This window comes from Seriola aureovittata, chromosome 19 (genome assembly GCF_021018895.1).
Source record: "Seriola aureovittata isolate HTS-2021-v1 ecotype China chromosome 19, ASM2101889v1, whole genome shotgun sequence".
NCBI classification, from domain to species: Eukaryota; Metazoa; Chordata; class Actinopteri; order Carangiformes; family Carangidae; genus Seriola; species Seriola aureovittata.
Window position 1 is genome coordinate 5770907 of NC_079382.1, and position 22293 is coordinate 5793199.

General features: G+C 40.8%; 1 protein-coding gene across 2 annotated transcripts; it reads right to left on the reverse strand.

Annotated features, from left to right (window-relative positions):
* Positions 1–2090: 2090 nt before the first annotated feature.
* tshr (thyroid stimulating hormone receptor) lies at positions 2091–22253 on the reverse strand. 2 transcript variants are annotated; one of them, XM_056405784.1, is made up of 10 exons: positions 21273–22253; positions 14811–14882; positions 13697–13771; positions 10612–10686; positions 9816–9890; positions 9028–9105; positions 8391–8459; positions 6788–6865; positions 4803–4991; positions 2091–4380 (listed from the first exon to the last, which is right to left on the reverse strand). In XM_056405784.1, the coding sequence occupies exons 1-10, from the start codon at positions 21440–21442 to the stop codon at positions 2925–2927; spliced, it is 2337 nt and encodes a 778-aa protein (XP_056261759.1). In that variant the 5' UTR covers positions 21443–22253; the 3' UTR covers positions 2091–2924. The 2 variants fall into 2 exon arrangements, with proteins under 2 accessions (XP_056261759.1, XP_056261760.1); XM_056405785.1 differs by lacking the exons at positions 14811–14882; positions 21273–22253 and adding an exon at positions 11355–11412 and having other exon boundaries at positions 13697–13765.
* Between the last annotated feature and the right edge of the window lie 40 nt (positions 22254–22293).

The following is a 22293-nucleotide window of genomic DNA, read 5'->3' on the forward strand; positions in this document are numbered from 1 at the left end:
TTTCACTCTGCCTTCAAACGTGGTCGTTCATAACAGTTGTAAACACTTTTGCCTTTAGACGTGATCTGAAGACACATCAGACAGAATACTACCAGCCGAGTCCAAGCTGTATGTTTCCCCCCCACACCTCTGCTGATAGGTCACAGTAAGATGGAGGTGACTAATCATATTTGGCAGAAGGGAAAAATTCAAATATTGTTTCAAAGTGCGGCCTCAGCCTCTTTTGGTATTTATTAGAAGATTTTGAAAAAAATAGATAAGTATCAAAAACAATCCTTTGCACCAACCAAATGAATTAATAGGTAAAATATATACTGGAGATTCTTAATTTACTACATGGATGCATGGGTCACCTGTATGCCACTGTGACATGTAGTCTATTAAATTATATAAAAGCAAAAATAATAAAACTCTTGTCCTGTTTATGTGTGTGCAATGGGTGAAACTGCTTGCATAACAACACAGGGAGAAATGTTTTAATACAACTCCATGGTTCACTCTAGTAATTTTTCAAGAGTTTTCTGTGAGAGAGCGGAACTTGACTCTTCAAGATGACCGTCCTTGTCTAGTGGCCCATGGAATTACATGAGGAATGACATCATAAATGCAGGGATTTCATGTTCCCAGGAACAAGAGCTGGATAGATACTTGAATACTCTGACCTCCTCCGAGCGACCGCGGCTACTCTAAATCTCCTGACAGAAACCTCAGTTTCTTCGCTCACTTCTTCTCATGATTCTGTTCCCACTGTATTTGAGTTTAGCAACCTAATCTGGTGTTAGAGAGGTGCATCGTCGGGCCCTGCCCTGCTCAGGAGAGAGATGGGTTTATTTGAAATACCGAGAGAGGAATAATCAGGCAGGCCTGAGAACCAGCTAGCAGAAGAATGTCAAAATAAATCCAGTCCAAGTCTCGATCGGTTCGTTTTGACCTTTTCTGTCTCTTGGTTGGGCTGTGCACCTACCCACAAATCTCTGTGAAATTCTCTATGATGATCCTGATGGCTTTGAGAAAACACTTCATGACCGAGTGTTCTACAGATATATGTCACCACCCCCAGTCTCTTCGTGTTCACCCAGACACCCACACAATTTGTGCAGTGACTTTGATTTCTATCAACCTTGACATGCACACACTCGTGAAACAAGTATGAACTGTGAGTTAACATTAACTGGCAGTGGAAGGGAGTAGGCCCTCACAAACGCAGCCAGGCACATCACGCTCCAGCTCAAGAGTGCTTAGCATTTGAAGGGTCCACACTGGATTGTTGTTAATGGGTGGCTGGAAGAGATGGACACGACGCTGTGGAAAACGTTCAGCTGAAAATGATGTCCTGTTAGTCTGTTCACAATTTACAGTGTGAGTTAAGTCTGGAACAGAGTGAGCAGATGCCACTCTTAATTTTTTCAACTTTAAAAGTAGAAATCCCTCCAGTTTTGAGGTTTTCGACCAATTCAAACTCACTGACACTTTAAGATTGCAGTGGGGTTATATAGATTTGGGAATGTTGTATTATTTTTCCCATAATGAAACAAACTGTCCAGCAGTCTGGTCAAATATCTTCAACTTTGCAAGCAAAATTTAAAAAAAAAAAAAATGATCCCTTTTTCCTGGAAAGTTCCCCCCCGTTCATCTGTATATTTCCTCTAAAAAATGTCACCCAGCAGATGAAATGCTAACCAGATGTTAAGCTGCCATTGGCAGAGGGTGTCCTTTAACTCATAATAGCTCAATATCGCACAAGCTACAGCGCTCTGCAGCTCACATATGTCTCAGCTGTATTTGCTTTAAGCTCTCCCGGCGAAGGCAAAGCTATCTCCACTGATTGTATAAGTCACTTGTTTCCGTAAGAGGATGGAAAAATATCACGATCATGCTAGAAAAACAACCATGACATTCCAAAGGAGAGACACGGCCTTAACAGTATATATTTGTGATTATCATACCTGTCTGTAATTTGTAGAAAAATGGCTAATAATCAAAATATGTCTCGTGTTTACTTTTGTAATTGGATCATATGCTCTTGGGAGATGAAGAGGTTCCTGCAACGAGTGGAAAGTTACAATATTCAATAAAAATGACATAAAGAACAAAAGTAAGCACATATTTTATTAAACTAAGAAAGCGATATATTGATTTGGTGCAGTTATAAACCACAATTAAGTACAAGTACAGAGTCCACTTTAGCTGTAAAAACACTCACTCAACAGTCGAGCTCTTTACTTTTCAGCTTCAGGTAAACACACTTCAGAAATGCATAAAAATCACAGACAATGTGTCCTGCTTTCATTAATAAATCACCAAACGTTAGCATGTACTTACATGTACTTACTTATATACAGAGGTATTGATAAGACGATGAGAAACGCAATGTTTTTATATTTGCATAAACTGTTTGAACGGCACTGAGCCAGCAGGCTGTCCTTGAACACAATAGCCAAGTATAAATATTTTACCCCAGAAAGGTCTTATCTTTGGAAAATGAATTACTTAATACAATTTGTCATATTTCCCTGTATTTTAATGCGAGACTGTGCACACATAATTTGAATTAAACTCAAGATATAATTAAAGATACTGAAAAATTGATTTTATTCATAGTTAAATGTGTATGTTTGAGTATTATCTTTATGTTTTCCTTATAATAATATCGGTTCTATTCTAGCCAGTCCATCAGAATAAAAAAGAGCTACAAGTGAGATGAAGTCGAGCTCATATTTCAGGGACACTTGATATCCTCCAACAACTGGAACCATAAAATCATCACAGCCCAAATTGTGAAAACAGCTGAACTTGGCCTGAAAGTTGAAGCAGATACAGAATACTGGAGCTTTCTGTTAAATATCCAAACAGATCTGTCCACAAACACTTCAAGGCCTCCTGAACTTGTCTTACTTTTTTACTACTTCAAGCTGGTGTTCGGCTCACGTGTTCAGGCTCTGGCTCTCTTCAGGGCTTGTCTGCTGGCTCACTGCTTGATGGTAGGCATGTCCGGAGCATTTCTTCAGGTGGATGGGCACCTCTTCCTGGCCCCCGCTTCCTCCTTTCCTAACCTTATCCTTGTCTCGACGGACCTGAGATGTCCCACTGCTTCCTTTCGACGAGACCGTCTGGCCTCTGAACAGCTGTGCTTGCTGCTGACATAGCCCCACCTTACTGAGGAGGATGAATACATCCCCCCTGAATGCTTTCGTAAAGATGGCGTAGAGGAACGGGTTGGCGCAGGAGTTGAGTGGGTAGAAGAGCACCAATAAAATTTTTGAGTTGGAGACAGTGATGAGCGGCCGGTCCAGCACTGCTGACATGGCGTAGAAGGAAATAGGCGCCATGCACAGGAAGTCAGTAAAAATGAGGACCGCCATGCGCTTGGCGATGTTGGTATCTTTGGATCCAGAGTGGTAGTGAGGGTTGTGCACTGCGCAGTAGATCTTGAAGTAGCAAGCACAGATAACAAGAAAGGCCAGAACGTTAAGGACCAGCACTGACAAGATGTAGACCTGAGCCACCGTGGACTGGGTGTCCATTGGGAGGCAGATGCTGACCTTCTGATAGCTGCTCACCCCAACCAGTGGAAGCAGCGCCAGGACGAGGCAGAAGATCCAGCCTCCTAGCATCACAGCTGCGGCATGGTGTAGCCGCAGCTTGCGATCCAGCCTCATGGCAAAGGTGATAGCATACCACCTCTCCAGAGTGATCACTGTCAAGGTGTAGACAGACAGTTCACTGGCAAAGACTGTAAAAAAACCCGCAAGTCCACAACCAGGACCTGTTTGCCAGTCTATGGCGTGGTTGAAGTACTCGGCCCGTGTGTGGAGGTCCACAGAGGCGATAAGGAGCAGATAAATCCCCATGCACAGATCTGCGAAGGCCAGGTGACACATGAGGAAGCGGGAGACTGAGAGCTTGTAGTGGCTGGTGAGCAGCACCAGGAGCACCACCACATTTCCCAGAATGGCCAACAGACTCACAAACCACACAGACACTCGCAGGAAGCCAAAACCCATTATGTCCTCACAAGGATTGAACTCATCGGGCACTGGTGCACACGCCACCTCCTCTCCTTCCTCACACACCACATAATCGTAACGACTGTCAAAATCTTGGCTGGTGTCTTCTTGGGGGTTCTTGAGGGTCTCTCCAAAACCCACATCCTCATCCGGCTGCCCCCCAAAATAGGCGTGGTAGTGGAGGCTGCCATGAAAGTCACCTCTCCTCCAGTCTTGGTGGGACTCTCTGTGACCTCCATCGTTTGGCTCCTGGTCTGGGACTGTTTCCACAATGCTGTCCCCCTGGAGGGAAGGCATGCGGAGGGGCCCCACAGAGCGTTTGTGATGCTGGTCGTTGAAAGCAGTCAGGTTACAGAAGAAGTACTCCAAAAAGCTGAAAAACAAATGCATACAAACACACATAAGACTGGCTGCAGTCCTCACTAGCACTAAGAGTACTATCAAATCATTTATATATCCAATTGAAGAAAAGGGATTCCTGTTTTGAGAGTCATTATGACTCTGACTCAACATTCTTCCTACAATAACAGCAATGAGTGACACTAATTATGGCAGCGCTGTATGAAGTTATAGGTAAACACGTCAGAGAGTTGATTCAATCCCTGCCAAGATCCACACCATAGAAGTGCAGCTGCCCCACTCACTGTGGTAGCTCATCCAAACACATTACATGAACAGACTACCTGTTTTTTGTACACCCAGGACACACTTCCTAAGATGCCTCCACTTCACTTTTCTGACTGTCATAAGTTTGTTTTGACGAATGCAAAATGAAGAACTGAGACAAAGGCTCACCCTCGTTTCTTTTTGAGGTTTTTGAAGCCGCAGCAATGGCTGGGGTAGGTGAGGTTGGCAATGGTGAGGTGCTTGAAGGTTTTGATAGGTGGCAGTTTCTTGAGGGCCCAGGCATTGCGCGCCTTCAGCTCCCGTAGAGAGTCCATACCTGTGGTCGGCAGGGAGCTGATCCCTGTCAGGGACACGTCTCTTCATGACAGAAAGAGAATGAAAGAATTTAAGATGATATATTCGTAATGAAGTTTGCCCTTCACAGTGGCAGAGTGGCGATGAGAGGAGAGGAGCCTGAGCTACCCAATAATTCTTAGCTACATCCTAACTCAAGCCTGATATTAGAGCTTTGTACGTTACTCCGTGAGTCAGTCACATAACACCATGGATACATTAGGGAAAGTCAGAATATTACTTTTTTTCCCAATGCTTTCACAGTGCCGCTCCACTCTGCCGCTCTTCTTCTTCACTGGACCGTACATTAAGTCCATAGTCTGTGAAACATTAGATTTAAGTATTTGTTTCACCACCGGAAAATAGACTGGCAGACAGAAGACTGGAAGGATCACGATACAACCTGCTGCTGGATAACAAGTTAAAAAAAAATAACGCTTTGAATTTTTCAAAGGATTATGAAAGGAAAACTGTGTCATCGAGGCTGAGCTACGTCTGGTTGATAACATGCAATTTTTTGCACACCTCCCTCCTATTATATTACACACCGTATTGTAATAAATAATACGGAGCACCACACTTTCATTTAAGTCAAATAACAGCCCGTAGTCACCACCCAGCACCTAGTTTTCACAGATCAACAGAGATCTGATGAGACGAGAGAGCTCACACATGGATTAAACAACATCCTCCATCTGTTTCCTAGAGTGAGCTCCTCACTCCTTCATCATCTTTAAGCAATTACATGTGGTATTTCTCGCGCTCGCCTGTCATGCCAAAGCCAGCTCAACCTCATCGGGACAGAGACGTGCAGGGGATTGACAATCTCACCAACATCCTGTGTGATCCCATTATCAGGACATTCCTCTTATCGGGACATTCAGCTGTACAGCGTCGGACACGAGGGGCCAAGGAGAGGCCAAGTTCTCTTGTGCTTTCTTTAGTTTCCTAACCCATTACACCTAAGTCAATGATTAATTCTATTAAATAAAATAAACACAAGCCAAATAATTTCATATTTGCTAAGAGCTCAATTGTTCTTTTTTAGTCCCATTTGCTCTCCCCACTTCTCTGTCCTCTCCTCTCTTTTCCTCTCATGGGGCACATTGTGTAAGGCTGCACAAAAAAAGCAGCACAGACCCTATGAGTGTCAGCCTGATTTTGTCATTCCCAGATGTTTAGCTCATGACCTCAAAGAGGTGACCTCACTCAGGACATGTTACTCAGTGGAACAGAAGAAGAAGACCTGCACACGAACCCTATTTACCTAACCAGACGCTGAGCGGCTCGATTGGAGCCACAATAGCAACTAGATAGCCGTGGTAAATCGCGCACCTTTTAAAAAGCGAGCAACTCAGCTTTAATAACCTTGAGAACTGCAAAAACACAACAGTATCAGACAAACGTCGGAAGTTTCTCCCTCACATGCTTGCACACAATGAGTGTCAGGTTTCCTCCTCCAGCTGTGGAGCTTTGGATTTTTACACTTTGATGATATGCTATCCAATGTCGCAGACATGTCTCATCCAGTCTGCACATTATGAATGGGGAAACTGTTGACATTTAACTTGATGTAAGTAATGTAATTGCCAAACTAGGCCTATTACTTAGTGATATAAATACACTTCCAAAATGGTTTGCTATTTGTAAATTTGAAATCTATTATTGAAATAGTAATTTGCAGAGTTAGATGAGAAGATCGATGCCATTTTCAGGTCAAAACATGACATAAATGGATGTAACTCACCTTTTTGGATTGTGTGCAATTATGAGCAGTCGATAAGAGAGGCTCAGAGTACTCGGGTAGTTCAGGTACTTACAGAAGCATGGGGCCGCTGATGGCGCCCGCAAAAGCCCTTTCATCCATCTTGGTCAAATACTTATTCCTGTGAAGGTCGCTGGGACAGGAAAGCAAAAATTTAAGTTTATTAAGAGAAAAGTTATCCTTCATGTTTCAGTCAGTCTGACAGGGGCGAGGCATGGCATAATATTTTCCCAAGCCTCATCACTGCACATTTCTGTGTTTATTTTCTCTCATTTCAGGGGTGAAACATGACAGAAAAAAAGGTCTCAATCAAGATCACGTTGTTGATTCAAATTAGATAGTATAAGATGCGACGGCATACTCCTTAAACATACTGCACCCTCAATACACATCTCCCTGAATCCCGTAAATCTAATAAGGATAATAGACTTGTGAGGGATGTGTTTGTCTTGGTCAGGCTGCGCTGGGATCAGTTCTCCCCTCAGAGCGGATCAGGTGCCAACACAAACACCCATGTGGTAAGACTCACTAGTCACAGACCAATGGCTTAATTAGGCTCTTAGAAGGACCCGGGCTGTGTGTAGGTGTTGTAAAAGAGGAGAGGGGCTTTAAATTAATATCATCAATACCTCATATCCTGAATATGCAGGACCAGGCAGTGACAAGAACAGAAGAAAACTCGTCGAAAGAGAAAAAGGAAGCAATTCTTACCTATTCTCCCCTCACTGACTCATAATTTATCCTTGTGAGGCTATTGAATATACAAGTGTGAAATTGTTTTCTACAAGTCTGACACAAATCTAGGGTCCAGTGTCACTCAGTGTATGGGAGAAGGGGGCTCTTAATGCAGACTTCCTGATACCCACTTTTGGAAACATATTTTCCCATGAGAACTCCAGCTTGCTAATCAAGAGCTGGGCTTAAGCCCTTTTTCAGTGCATATGAGAAGGCCCATAGAGACCCAGCTGTGATCCTGCTGCTTTTGTAGTGTAATTTTGGGAAAGGAAATACACATGCCAGATGTCAGAAGTGGTTTAATCCAGGCAAAACACTGAGCAACCAATTTTTATGAGAAATGTAAAGTTTCTAAATCGACAGATACTACACCAGATAAAATAAAATTGTGTCTCCAGAGTTGAATTTTTTTATTTTTATGTTTAAACTAAACGATCAGCTGATGTGCATCTGAAACTGCTGAACAAAATTGTTAGAGGGATAGTTTGACATTTTGGGAAATGCTTTTATTTGCTATCATGCTGAGAATTACAAGATTGATACCACTCTCATGTGTGCACAAGTTAGCTTAGCCTAGCCAGACTGGAAACAGGTGGAAATAGTTAAGATATACTCCAGAACAAACCCTTTATAAAACAACCACCAGTCGTTTTTACACTTAATTTTTTCTATGGATTAAACAAACAAGCTATGACGTGTTAATGAGCTTTAGAGGCGCTGTTTGGTGGATTTCTGTTTGGACAGAGCCATGCTAGCTCAGTCTGTGAGGTAGGCTAGTTAACCAGGTGCTGGCTGTAGCTTCATATTTATCACACAGACATGAGACAATGGTCTCATCTAACTCTCTGTAAGACAGCAGCATTTCCCACAATGTCACACTATAAAAAATAATGTTTCACAGAACAGAAATACCATCAACCTACACTTGATCTAGCTTGGTCCCATTAAAGGCATGATGTTGGATTTCTCTGAAACCATTTCCATACAGCATCCTGGAACAAAAGAATAAGTTTAAACAAGTATTTTAGTAGAATTTTCTTCCAATCCAGTGAATAAAAATATTTCCCATGTGTTAATGTTTCATCTATTTCCATGCAGCAGTGACAGAGATAAGTGGGATCTTATTTTACATTTTATGGTGAGGTTTTGTGGTTTTTAGTCCAACATTTTCTGTAACATGCCACTCTGTGTATTAAAATTACAATCCCTCTATTTTCACTCCCAAACCTAACCACATACAGTATATGTGCTTGCCTGTTCTGTGTGAGTGTCTGTGTACTTGTTTTTGTTATCAGGGAGATTCAAGTTGGTTCAAAATGAGGACATGTTTTTAAAGTGAGGTCATTTTGGCCAATCCCTGCTTCTTCTAGTGGCTATTTTAGGGTTTGGGTTTGATTTAGGGATAAAGGACAAAACCAGTCTTACGGCACTCACTTTACTACAGTCTATATCATATACAGTCTATAGTTTGCATTTACTTAACACATTTTTTGGTGAGAGCAGATGTTTTTACATGAATGTACAGTATATACAGTATGTGTGTTTAATGTGATATCTTACACTGTCAGCACATCACTGGTGATGCCACGGAAAGAGTTGGCTGGGATGTCAGTGATGTAGGGATGATCAACAATTTCCCTGCAAATGAAGGCACCAAACAGAGAGGAAATGAAGTGGTGTAAGTAAATACCTTTCACTGGAAAATGGCATCGGGAGGAATGTAGAGCTGATGAATGTATGCTCAAGTATTATGGCTGGGTAGGAAAATTAAATTAGATAGAGCGGCTGTCTGAGATGGTGATGACAGAGATGTGACTGTAGATGTAGCTCATTTCGTAGGGACATGGTGAAGCAGATGAGGGGTACACATGCACACACACACACAGAGCACAAACTGCTAATGTAGCATTTTATATCAAATTTATGAGGTGGCGTTGTTAGTGGTAGTATTTCTCAAAATTGAGACCACATTTCCCATAATCCCTGCTGTGTTGTGTTACAAACTACAATGTTGCTATTTGTCCATCCTTACATGGAATACAAAGGAGAATAAATATGTAAGACGCGATTTTTTTCATTTCCCTGTCATTCCTTTTAGTTTATTACGTTGTCAAAATCATAAAAAAAAACAAAAAAAACACTCACTTTGTAGTGGAGCAAAACATCCATCTTCCTGTCCCTTAAACAGTGTAAAGCATGGTGCAGGAAATGGCTGTTAAAGGCTAATTACTTTCCTAAAAGAGTCATGTTTGTTTGTTCTATTATACGAAGGACAGATGTTAAAATGCTAAATAATAAATGTTGACTAGTGTGCTCGATTTAAAACGTGTAAGGTTGCAGTAACTTACAATATGAAGTTCATGTCATTAGAGTGAATGTTGCTCAAGTCGGGGAAGAAAGTAAGGCCGGTGTTGAAAATCCCCCTGAACAGCACAGAGATAGAAACAGTCGGGATATATGCAACAGAGATTACAGGGCTTTGCAAAGATGTGATGCATTTTATTGCTCGATTATTAATCCTCTGTAGAATTATAACACACAACGGTGTAATGCAAATATATAGTGCGCACTGCTAGCATAAATACAGTCCCAAGATCTAATGTGGGCTTCACACCTAAATACATTATTGTTCGGACTGCATCATTTAAGAATTAGCTAGCCCAATTTATTTAATAGGCAACTTGAATGGTCATTGTCAGATTCTGGCTTCTTATAGGCCAGCGCTTCTTGAAAAGAGCTTAAGTAATGGTGGCATCTCTCTACACTAGTAAACTTTGGCCCTCTGGAAGGAAACAACAGCTTATAGTTGTCTGCCTGAGTCAAGAATTCACATGAGATTGACGTCTTTCATTCTTAGGCCAAATATGTTTGATTTAATCTGTGTGTAGAGCGTGCAGCAACTTTTCTAAACTCAGCCTGTACCACTGCATTAAATTCAAATGAAGCATGACTCAGTCTTGCCCATACTGACACACACAATTCTATGAATAGATCACAATGTCTAAATTATTACCAGGCCCAAGCATTTTAAATCTACACCCTCGTCCTTTTTGGGTTTCCATAATGTTGTCAGTATGTGGAATTCAATGCCAATAATGGTATGAGTTAAAAAAAAAAAAAGAGTATGCAATGAAAAGTACTCACAGGTATTTAAGGTTTGGGAGATTTTTAAAGGCTTCTGGGTCGATGTAGGTCAGACTCTTCGCATTACGTATCTCTCTGGAAGAACAAACAGGCAAGAAAGGGATGCACTGAAAATATTTTTACGCATAAATATAAACTAATTGAGATCATAAGTAGAGGACAGAAATGTTTTGACCATTACAAAATTTTTCAAAGAAACGACACACTGCACAGTCTTAAAACCTGCTGACAGAAAATAGCAAGGTGCATGCCAGTGTGCAAGAGAAAGGAAACTCAGTGCAGACAGCCAGGGCCGGAAGTGGCGTCCAATTAGTGTTTCATTAGTGTGTTTACTCTGGTCCACCCTGTGCTGTGCTGGACTGAACACCTCTCTCTGCTGTCTGAAGCCATGTGGTGCGCTCAAACGTGTGTTCTGGCCCTTCTACACACACCTGGCAAACCACACTGAACAAAGGAGACAGACGTGGTCAGGTCAGTGGAAGTCCCTGAGTCTTCCCAGTGCTGCTGTGTAAAAACTAGGGCTCAAACCAAAAGGTCAATCACACAGTGTCAGTGGAAATTGGATTTCCTTTTACTTTCTGCTGATAGACTTTGTATTTCTGTGTGTGGTCCTCTTTGCTTTGTTAAAGTTCCTCACCAGACATGTTTTAAAGTATGTAAAAATAATCGGCTATGATTAATATTTTCCCACATAATATGTGAAAAAAAATGGAAAATTGGGGCTGGAACACATCTACACTTACTTCCTCATTGAGAAATTCTGGATCAGGCCTTGTGCCCCGCCCACCACTGCTGCTCGTGCTAGGTTGACCGGTGAAAGAGCAAAGAGTATCAAGATGGTTAGCCAAAATCGGCGACTAGCAGACATATCAGGACGGTTAGCATAGTTAGCATCTTTTTTTTCTTTTTTTTAATTGTTTGTTAGCTTGTAACTGGCAGTGGCTGACAGTGTTAGTGACTGTGCTAATGCAAACTCTTGCTCTCTGTACTGAAAACTGAAGGTTTTGTGTTTATTTTGCCCGTCCCCTGACCCTGCAAGTTGATGCAATTGGTTCCTCAGGTTTGTGACATATGAATCCCTGGCTATCTGAATCTGTTTTTATGAGACTGTCATTGGTTCACTGCAGTTCCAAGGTGGAAATACTCAGTCATGGTGTTGACTGGTTATTTTACATGGATATGTCTTGTATTAAATAATAATAATAAAAAAAAAACTGCATATTCACAGGTTAACAAGGTTAGGAGGGGGTCTTTAAGTTTATCATATTAACTACACATCCATCCTTACTAAAAAGTAGAATCAGGTTTGTATTGCCAAGATAATCAACATCATCATCGGAAAGAGGTCTATGTGATGATGACAAAAATGTAGCAGAGACTGTTCATATACAAAAAGGGTGTTGATTTTGCTTCTTGCTACCAGGGAAAGAGTTTCTCTCCTGTTAGCTCTGGTTTGGTCTCCAGCAACTCACCAAAAACACCTTTTCACTGCAAAATGCTCCACCACATTCACCAGCCAGTGACTAACTTTGTCTACCTGCTGTTTGGTGCTGTGCAGTATGTTTATCAGGGCTGCTTTCAGCAGCTTGAAATTGGGTTGTTAAGAAGATTGAACCACAACAGTTAAGTTAAAAACCAAGACAGTGATCTAAAAGATACAAAACAACCCCAGAGAGTGAGAGAGAAAGAAAAGAGGGAAATTGACTCAAGTGATAAATCTCGATGGGTTTGTCACTATGTCACTACACTTTTCACCTTACTCAAAGTTATTTGACCCATTGTTAATGCAGCTTATACCTGTAAAGATAAAACATTCTTTCCTTTGTGGCAGAGTGTTGAAGTTTTTATAAATTGTGTGTGTATAGATTGAATCATTATTGCGATGTATCATTTGCCAATAGAGCACTGAAACTGAGATTTATCTACACCACAGAGTATGAAAATATGTGCATTTTTACTTCTGTATATATCTTTTAAAAGTGGTGGTTTTATCGATGGCGGCACGATACAAACTTCACCAGCCACCCCTCTGAATTTTCAGCTCCGACTGCACTCCTCGATCCACAGCTGCTGTCGGCCTCAAGCAGCCAACAGGAAGCAGAGCATTAATTTGTGTCTGACCCTGAAGGAAACCTGAGAGAGATGCCATTTTCTGATGTATGGCACTACACCCCACCAATCAGTGGCAAATAGGCCCCAGAGATCCAAAATACACCCCCAGAACACAGATACAACCCACAGCCAGCAGTTTGAATTATCGTTTCTGTCTGTATTTTGATATCTGGAATTAGGAACCAAATAAAGACAGAGCAAAGGGAAGGATAATTAAGATAAAAATGACAGCTAAATGATATGCACATATGCATCAAGTCATGTCAAATGAATGTCTGTGGCTGTTAATCATAGTTACTGTTTAAAACAGCTGCACATGCCCACATTTTATACAGTAAGTGAAGAGTGGAAACAAATTGCGTACACGCAAACTGCTGTGTTACAAGATGCTGTAACTTGGAACAAATCATTCACATAGGCAGGAAGTCTCGCAGTAATATATGAAGTGCTAGGAGGTGTTCTGCTGGAAAGTGTGTGGTCCACCCGGAGACTCAGCCATAAATCTCTATCCCATAATTGAGAATAGAGTGCACCTTGCTAGACTTTTTTCCCCTGAGCTCCTTCAACAAGAGCTGGAGTATGAAGAAGACGAAGAGAGAAGCCAAACACTGTCTGCTGTTTAGCCTCTCTGCTCTAACATGCTCAGACCGGGCCCTGTAATAATGCGGCAAATACATTCAGATAATGAGTTACTTCATTGAATTGAATAGTTTCTTATCTAATTTGCAATAAGTAATCCCACAACAGGGTTATTTTTTCAACCTCATGAATTAGCAAACCTGCTCCGTACCACTCTGATGAGGAGCAGTAAGTGATGTGCAGGAGAGAAATAAGTTTCTAATGTGTTTCTTCCACACTTCCATTTGCTGCCGGCAAGGTTCAAAATTAAGCATTTTTCTTTTCAGAGAGCAAATGGAACAGCTTAATCAATAAAGATCAATAAATAGCGTACCCTTTTCCTTTAGGTACTCACATGTGGGTGATTTTCCTCAGGTTGTAGAATGAGTGTCTCTCCAGCCTCTGCAGCTTCACGTCCACTGACATATATCTAAAAGCAATAAACAAACTTACACCAAATCTAATGCACAAATCATCTTTGCAATATCTAAAATAATGAGTTTTCTTAACCATCTGTCTGATTTTTAAGAATGAAAAGTACTGTGCAAGCGTGAAAGCGAAATATAAGACCTGTTTTCATAAATGACTGTAAGTGTGTGGCTCTAAAAATGATCCCAAAGTCTGCAACTCTTTCCTGAATTTATCAACCCAAAGTGTCTCCCAAGCCCCCCTAAAGTCACGGGCAATTTTAAAGGTATGCACCTCACATATACATTACCTCGTCATCAGTCACTCTGCTCTCACTTGTTATTACTTGGTAACAAGTATGCTCTTAAAATAAACCATGAACTTAGCACTGGATTAACTGTAAAAATGACAAAATTACTAGAAAAAAAACATATATTCTGTTTACTTATAGTTATTACTAGGCACTGAATGAAACACACCTCAGTATTCACAAACTAAAAAAGAGCTTGTATTTGAGAATCTGCTGACATTTTATACGTATCTGTATCTGGACAGCGAACAAAGAGTCAGTGGACACACTGGCTGTGAGCACTTGTGGCCGTTTGAGGCTTACACAAAACCTCTCATCCACCATCTCCGTCTCCCTTCACGCATGACTTGGACGCAGACGTCAGACTCAGCGGCCGAGGATCAAGTCTCGAGTGTATATTTTACCTCTACACAGAGGAGACTCCACCTCTACAGGGAGTCTACAATTCCCACACATCCAATAAGCTCTGCTGGAATACCTAGCCAATGTCCAAGCCCCACTGCGGTCGAAGGACCAACATTCCTGATGAAGGAACGCATTAGTGCTTCCAGCTGTGATTAGGAGGCAGCAGTGATACTAAACAGAGAGCATATCATCTGCTTGGGTGGGAGACAAAAAGGAAAAGGGGTGGGCAGCTTGGAGCTGGGATAGATTCCCACTCTTTAGGGAAAGGAGTCGAAAGACAACAGGTGGATGAGAGCAACTTTGAAGGGTCTGTGAATAGAATAAATTTTGATAAATCGACACTCACATCCTTGAAATGTTGACCATGTTGGCAAAGACATCTGCTGGAACAGCTGACAGACGGGTCTCAAAAAGCCACCTGGTGAAAAAATAAGTATGGACATTTTAGTTGTCACAAACACATTTTACTCTGAATAGCATCTGTTTGTTGGACTTGACTTTTTTAGCAAGGTGTTCTTGACATTTCTGAAGGAGCAGTTTGACATTTCGGCAGAAACGCTAATTCACTTGTTGCTGAGAATTAGATGAGAAAATCAATACCATTTTCACATCTGTATGGTAAATACGTAGCTAAAACCAGCAGACAGTTGGTTGAGGTTAGAACAGAAATAAAATAGAAAAGATTGGAGACATGGGGAACAGCTAGCTTGATTGAATTGTTTTTTTTTTTTGTTGTTGTTTTTTCGTACAAACTAAATAAATTCAATATGTGTTAGACAGTGATTTAGAGGCACTGTTTTAGATTTTGTTTGGACTGAGCCAGGCTAGCTTCTTCCTACTATTTCAAGTCCTTATGCTAAGCTGACGTCTCCTGGATACACATAGCTTCATTTTAAATACAGAGATATGCAGGGACACACAGTCAGGGAACCAGGCAAATGTTTGGGGCCCCCAAGAGGAAAAGGGGTCCCCGATGGCCCTTCATATTAGAAAATTTTGCGATGACATCTACAAACCCCCTTAAACCTCCCATAATGACACCATACTGTTGCTCCAAACCACCCCCTAGGGGGGCCCCGGATGATGTTTGTTGTAGCTAACATCTACCCATTTACTACATGAGAGGCATCCAGGGGACAATGTAAATTGTAGTGTCTGCCAGTAGTCTAGGTGAGCGGTGGGGTTCTTTGATGGGCTTCTTAGTTTGGGGCCACCTAGAGTTTAGGATCACCACTGCAGATATGAGAGTGGTATCAATCTCATCATCTTTAAAAATTTTGCACCTGGAGATTTTATAACCCATGGAGAGTATAATGACCTTCACTGTAGCATTGCAGAAATGTTTAATATTTTAATTGTGATGAAAGTGATTCAATTATCAATAACTAGATTTCACATATAGAATTTTTGTCTTTATATTCCAATATCCAATCCAATGATCTAATAATTCCAGACAAAAAGAGGTCTAACTGCAAAAAGAGAATGGGACAAAGTGTAAAGAAAAAATAAAAGAGAGAAAAGGGAATAACACATAAAGGCCCAACACTGATGAATTTCAGTGTTAGATGAAAGGTTTCTTTGAAGTTAATGGTAAAACAGATCCCCCTATTCTAGGAACAAGAGAAGAAACAAAGACTTGGAACTGAATGGACCTGATCTGACAGCCAAATCAAACAATGTCTGGGCCTGCTTAGGACAATGTTTCAGAAAGTAAGGTTAAGGCCTAAGTATGCGATGCACACCTCCACAATAAGGTTTAAGTTATGAGACAGAAAGTATTTAGAATCTGATCTGTAAGTCAAACTTGTTAGCTTGCTGCAATGTTTTGCATAAAAGGAGGAGGAAAAAAATTGTATTTCCAAAAAAAGAAATAGCTTGATATGCGGAAATTAGCTTTCTTGCTTAAAGTTATATGAGAAGATCAATACCACTCTCATGTCTTTAAATATGAAGCTGTAGCCATGGTTAGCATTGCAAGAAGGCTGGAGGTACGGGTGAGCAGCCAACAAGGTTTTGTCCAAGCTTTAAAAAAAAAAATTTACTTCTAAAGCTCAGAAATGTTGTGTTGTATCTGTTTTGTTTAATCCATACAAAAACTGAAGTGTAAAAAGGACATGTAGGGGGTAATGTGCCAAACTATTTCTTGGCAGGGAGCCGTAAATTCCTGGAGTGTCTGCTGGCTGTCTGGCAAGAGCAAATGTCGTTTTTATGGAAGGGTTCTTGTACAGATTTACCAGATATAATGTGTTAATTTGTGAGCTATAGATGTGCTATCAGGTGGGATTTGCTACCTTTGGAAAGTGCAGGCTACTCCTTGATTCCAACCTTTGTGCTTGTTAAGCTAACCTGCTGCCGGCAGTAGCTTCATATTAAGCACACAGTATAGACATGAGAGTAGTATTGATCTTTTCATCGAACATTTGGCAATAAAAGTGCATCTCCCAGAATGTCAAGCTTTTCCTTTAGAGTACATTGTGGGCTCTTTCACCTCATACGTCGCTAGCGAAAATGTGTTGCCTCTTTCCTGTGATCTTACGGCAGACTTTGTTGTGGTGGACTTGGGAATCACAACATAATAATAGAAGAAAGAGATTAAGATGGTATCCACATGTGTTGATGTCATATTGTATTTCAGGATGCACTTTGTTCCACCGCATCCTGCCTCAACTAGCAAACAGTATGTGTGTCCATTTGGAAACAGGTATAAAAAGGGACTCAGCCAAAGCCACCATCTTCATGCACCTTTGCTTCATCAGAGGAACAATAGACTAATTCAGAGGTTGCAGATCTGGCCCAGGAGTCTGAATCACGCTCATGTGGAGGGAAAAGTGGGGTTTGAGTCACTAAGTAGACACTGGAGCACGGCACCCTGCACACGCTTTGACAAACTCAAACAAACAGAAGGACACAGAGCAGACCCTGACACCAAACACCCCTGTCAGAAGCATGCTGTTTCGCCGCCCTGCTCAAAACCCAAATAACCAGCATGCATTTTCCCTCAGGAGCAAGTGCGAAGAGAGAAGACCAATGAGTCGATCTCGCGGGCTTAAGGAGAAAATTACTCCCTCACTTTGTCATTTTGGATAGAAACCCGAGAAAACAAACAGGTGGGGAATTGAGTTTGAAGTGGGGAGAAGCCACATAATTCATAATAGTGTCAACATTGGATTGACAACATAGCTGTGTTTACTATGGGTTCTGTCTCATTTTGATGTGTAATGGTCTGTAGTGACTGGTAGAGAGGGTCAGTTACATATTCAACCTGCACTTTCTCCAGTGTGATTCAGTGTAAATCTCCTCTCATGTAGAAATGCTGTCGTTACAAAAATCCTGACTGTCTTCTCAGTCCGAATGCTTGAACGCACACAACCAATTAAGAGGCAAAACAACAGTATTTAGGACAATGAATAATTTTTGTTTAAAGTTTATAAAAGATGACATTCCTGTTTGTTTTCTCATATACACAGGAGGTAATTATTATAGAACGTGAAGTTATAGTAACAATTTCCATTACTTGATCCATTGGTACAAATTAATAGCTGGGAAACTGTCAGTATTTCCAGTAATCTCAGCTACAGCTCATCATGTTCAAAGTCCCACTTCATATTTTACAATTAATCCCAGTGCTCATCTGTTACCATTCAGGAAACAGCATTAGAATTTCACTCTTCGGTCACTTTTTTTTAGATGAGAGGTTGAGGGACAACGAATATCACAAGTTATCACGTTTTAACTCCAATCCAAAAATTCAGAGGCTTTTGAAAGACGGGAACTGCTGTGTTTTTTTTCCACGTTTCCCTTGAAGTCTTTTTTTCCTCTTAATTATTCTCAAATGGAACTCTCTGGGTGTTTGAGAAATGTGCTGTAAAAAGTAAATATTGTATTTGAATGCATCGTCCAGACGCAGCCGGGAGTCACGCTACGCAGGCTTTTAAGCATGTCTGTGCTTTCCTTTCCACCTCTCTGACTCCCAGTGGCGCATGGAGTAACCTCCACAAGTGCACACACACAAAGGACTCCAAACTCTAAGTATCCACATGTTCATACTCACACACAGACATGCACAGACGTCTGCTTTGCATTCACGTTTTGTTTTTTGAATAGAATGTTTACACATTTTCTTCCACAAAAGATGGCAACAAAAGAATTAGTGCAGAAAGTTTTCTAAGTTTTTGTCCATGATAGGGCAATTTAAAAGAGATTTGAGAACACAAACCTCCGTCAGAGTTGAAAAAAGGTTTGGGAAATATGCTTATTTGGTTTGTAGCAGAGGGTTAGAGGAAAAGACTAATACCACTCTCATAAATATCTGTATGCTAGATATAGTTCATGCTAAAGCCAGCAGCCAGTTCCATTAGACTTAGCTTAGCAAGAAGACTGCAATCAGGGGAAAACAGCTCAGCTGGCTCTGTCCAAAGGTAATAAATTTTACCTACCAGTGCCTCTAAAGCTAACTAACATTACTATCAGCATTATCTCTTTGTGCAATCTGTACCAAAGCAAAAAGTGTAAAAACAATTCACCAATTTCACAGGAAGGTATGTCCTGGACTGTGCGTCCCTGCGTCCAGTCTTTGTGCTAAGCTAAGCTAACCAGATGCTAGCTTGTCATCCGAAAATATGTAGCCTATCAAAAATATTGAACTTTTTAGAGTCTGTCAAAATCAAGTATCTTTCTAAGCTCAGTCAGTGTCTGAAACACCAAGCCTTGACTATAAAAATATTATGTGATTTTTCATCGGTCCAATTCATGGAACTTGTCATGAGGATTTTCAGATTGTTTGCTGACAGAAAAACTAATGGACCAAATCGAAGCTCCTTGGCAGAGATAACAATCCACAAGACAAAAGGCCAATAGCACAAACAAACTGACAGCCAGAATCAGTGAAACTGGACCCCACTGGCCTGACCAGGGCAGCAGGGTCATTCATTCCTCAGTGTCCGTACAACAAAACCAAACTTCCTTACGCCTCATCTGCTAGAACATCCCCCTCAACACACAGTCTATTTTGGGATTATTTGGCAGATATTTTTATCAGGATGGCGACAGGGCAGCGCTTGGTGGCATGCTTTCATGTCTTTCTATTGTCCTGGAGGGCTCTGGGTAAACTTTGGGCAGGAATGTGAGGAAATCGTAGGGGACATAGGGGCACGTGCAGACGTGAATTGGAGCAGTGATCGGGAGATAATTTTATGTGATGGGTGCTGTTGGAGGCAATGAAGAGTGGTGTCTGGGATTGAAGGATAGAGGGATGTTCCAATAAACTGTAAGAGAGGAATGAGGATTATCATAACACAGCGCAGAACCCTCTCCTTATCTTACCGAGCCCTACATCAGTGCTTTAGAGGAATTTTGTGCGAGAGTAACAAGTGTTAAAACATACTCACAATGACAATGCCAATGCCAGCAAAACTTCCACTCATCATATATGTTTAAGATGGTGTTTGAAATATTAGAAAATGTTCCAGCTTCCACAACATCATCACCAAAAGTGCAGTTTGTTCAGCGTAACATCTACTGTCTGAGTTATCATTCAAGAATACTGATTTAAATGGAAATACCCTTTCTCACTCTTCCAGCTTCTATGTTTCCACATCTGCCACAGAGTCCCTGAAGGGCATGTGTTTCCATCACTCAAGGCCACGGCAAACTGGTCGCGCTCTATTGCATAATTTTTTCATCCTGTATTTAAGCAATTTAGGAAGTGTAAAAGCCCTGATACATTTTTCAGAGGTGACCCTGACATATTACATCATGTCGGCTCCCAGGATCCTTGTCAGATTCTTTGGGGTCTCAGATAGCAAGATAGCAAAAGTGTATCAAGCAGTTTGGCTGTAAATTAGTTCATTACAAGTACGGTATGTCTGTATGCGAAGGTCAAAGTAGAAACTGAATTAATTTAGATGAGGAGGTAGGATTGTTTTTCTATTTTCCTCACTAAATGCAAGGGTAGTAAGGTGTGGTGAGCGCTACACTTAGTAATGAAGCGCATCCCTTTTTTCCAAACTGTTTCTTATCTACCGTCAATGCGTGAAGTATGGGTGCTTTGCACAAAGATCCAGTACCCTGTAGCACAAACCCAGTGAACTGGACATCTCATCCCTGCCTCTCTTCTTTCTCTCTTTTTCTCTGTCTCTTCCTCCACCCATCTCAGTTTCTCATACAGTTAACTCATAACAGCACAAACACTCAGGGGACATACTATGTTGATAGTAGTTGTTTGAAGTGCTAGGAGATGCTGTTGTAATGCAAATTTCTATGGGTAAATTATAGATGATTACACATTAATCATGATACACCTGTGACCAACACACCAACCATTATTAACTTTAACATTATACTTTTCAGTTACATCAGGGGGCTATATGATTTCAGGTTATAAAGGTGGGCTAATGGTTCAATGGATCTTTTTGATAACATGCTTGAATGAATTATTTATTGCAGTCATATTATTCCAATATTAAAGTACTTGAAAGTTAATCTTCATGAAAAGAATTGTAATAAGTTCAGTATACTTTTAAGATGTTTAAAGATTGGCTGTATTTCACACTAAATCAAGAATAAAATCCTCGCTGACAACTTTGGAGTTAGCAATCTTAGCAATCTTATAATAGACAAAAATAATACCTTGAAATGGAATAAGTGCTTAACATCACAGACAGCCTCGAAATCCCTGTGGGAACACTTTGAAGGAATATTCATGATATAATGATTTTTCCTCGGGGTTAAGAGCACTTTACTTTCAAAATACAGGGGAAAAAAAGACAGAAGAATCACTTTTACAGATGCGTTTTTTACGCCTACTTACAGTGTCTCCGTGCTTGCTGGAAACCTGGGGAGAATATCAATGTCAAAGCAGGAGATGGTGTGAGTCCTCCACTCAGAGCACTCGCAGACAGCAGGGCAAGAGTCAGCCTCCGACACGGAGCTGACAGGGAGAGTGACGAGCATAAACAACGCGCATGTTATCACCTGCATGCTGGAGAGCTGCCCGCTGTCAGTGTCGCCTCAAAATATCCTTCAGACTGACTTCTTTGTCTCCATCTGATGGTCCTCTTGATGTCCACCACAACAAATATGTATACCAATGTCAGCAAAGTTCTCTATAATAGACTATGATGTTTGTTTTTGGTGTATAGGTTATAATCCTTTGGTAGAGACAGTGGAGCTGTACTGGACTGTGATGTTCAGTTTTCTTTACAGGGCCCCAGGAGTTTCTGTGAGGTTGTGAAGGTGGAGATGCTGTAGGACGGACAGCTGCAGCTCGGTGGTGGGTTTGGAGGTGGTCTTCAACTTGAGGGGAGGGTGGACTTCTGAGGCACTCTTGTGTTAGACTTGAGAATAGTATTTTTCCTTTTCTCCCCCTTGAGCAATGATTTCAGATCTTGTATGTTTTGTTCTTTTAAGTAAAATATATATTTTACATACACAGGCTTAACTGTAAGTCTTTTATACATTATTCATCAGTTGTTGATATAAATTGTCCTATTCAATATATTTCATAAACCTAAAGTGTTTCAGTATATTTCTATAAGTCTATATGCCCAATATAGTTCTCTTCTCTTCTCTATTTATTTTATTATACTCCATTATTAGCTATGTCAAGTACACGTCGGTGGACATGAGATTTCTAGGTCTATTCTAATAATTTTTCAATAATTTACTGACTTATCTTGCTTTTTCTTTTCTTTTTCCCTTCCTCAAAGTAAAGAGAATCGACCTTTCCTGTCCTCTACGATACACTTTTTTCTTTTCTTTTTTTTCTTCTCTTCTCTTCTCTTTTCTTTTCTTTTCTTTTCTTTTCTTTTCTTTTCTTTTCTTTTCTTTTT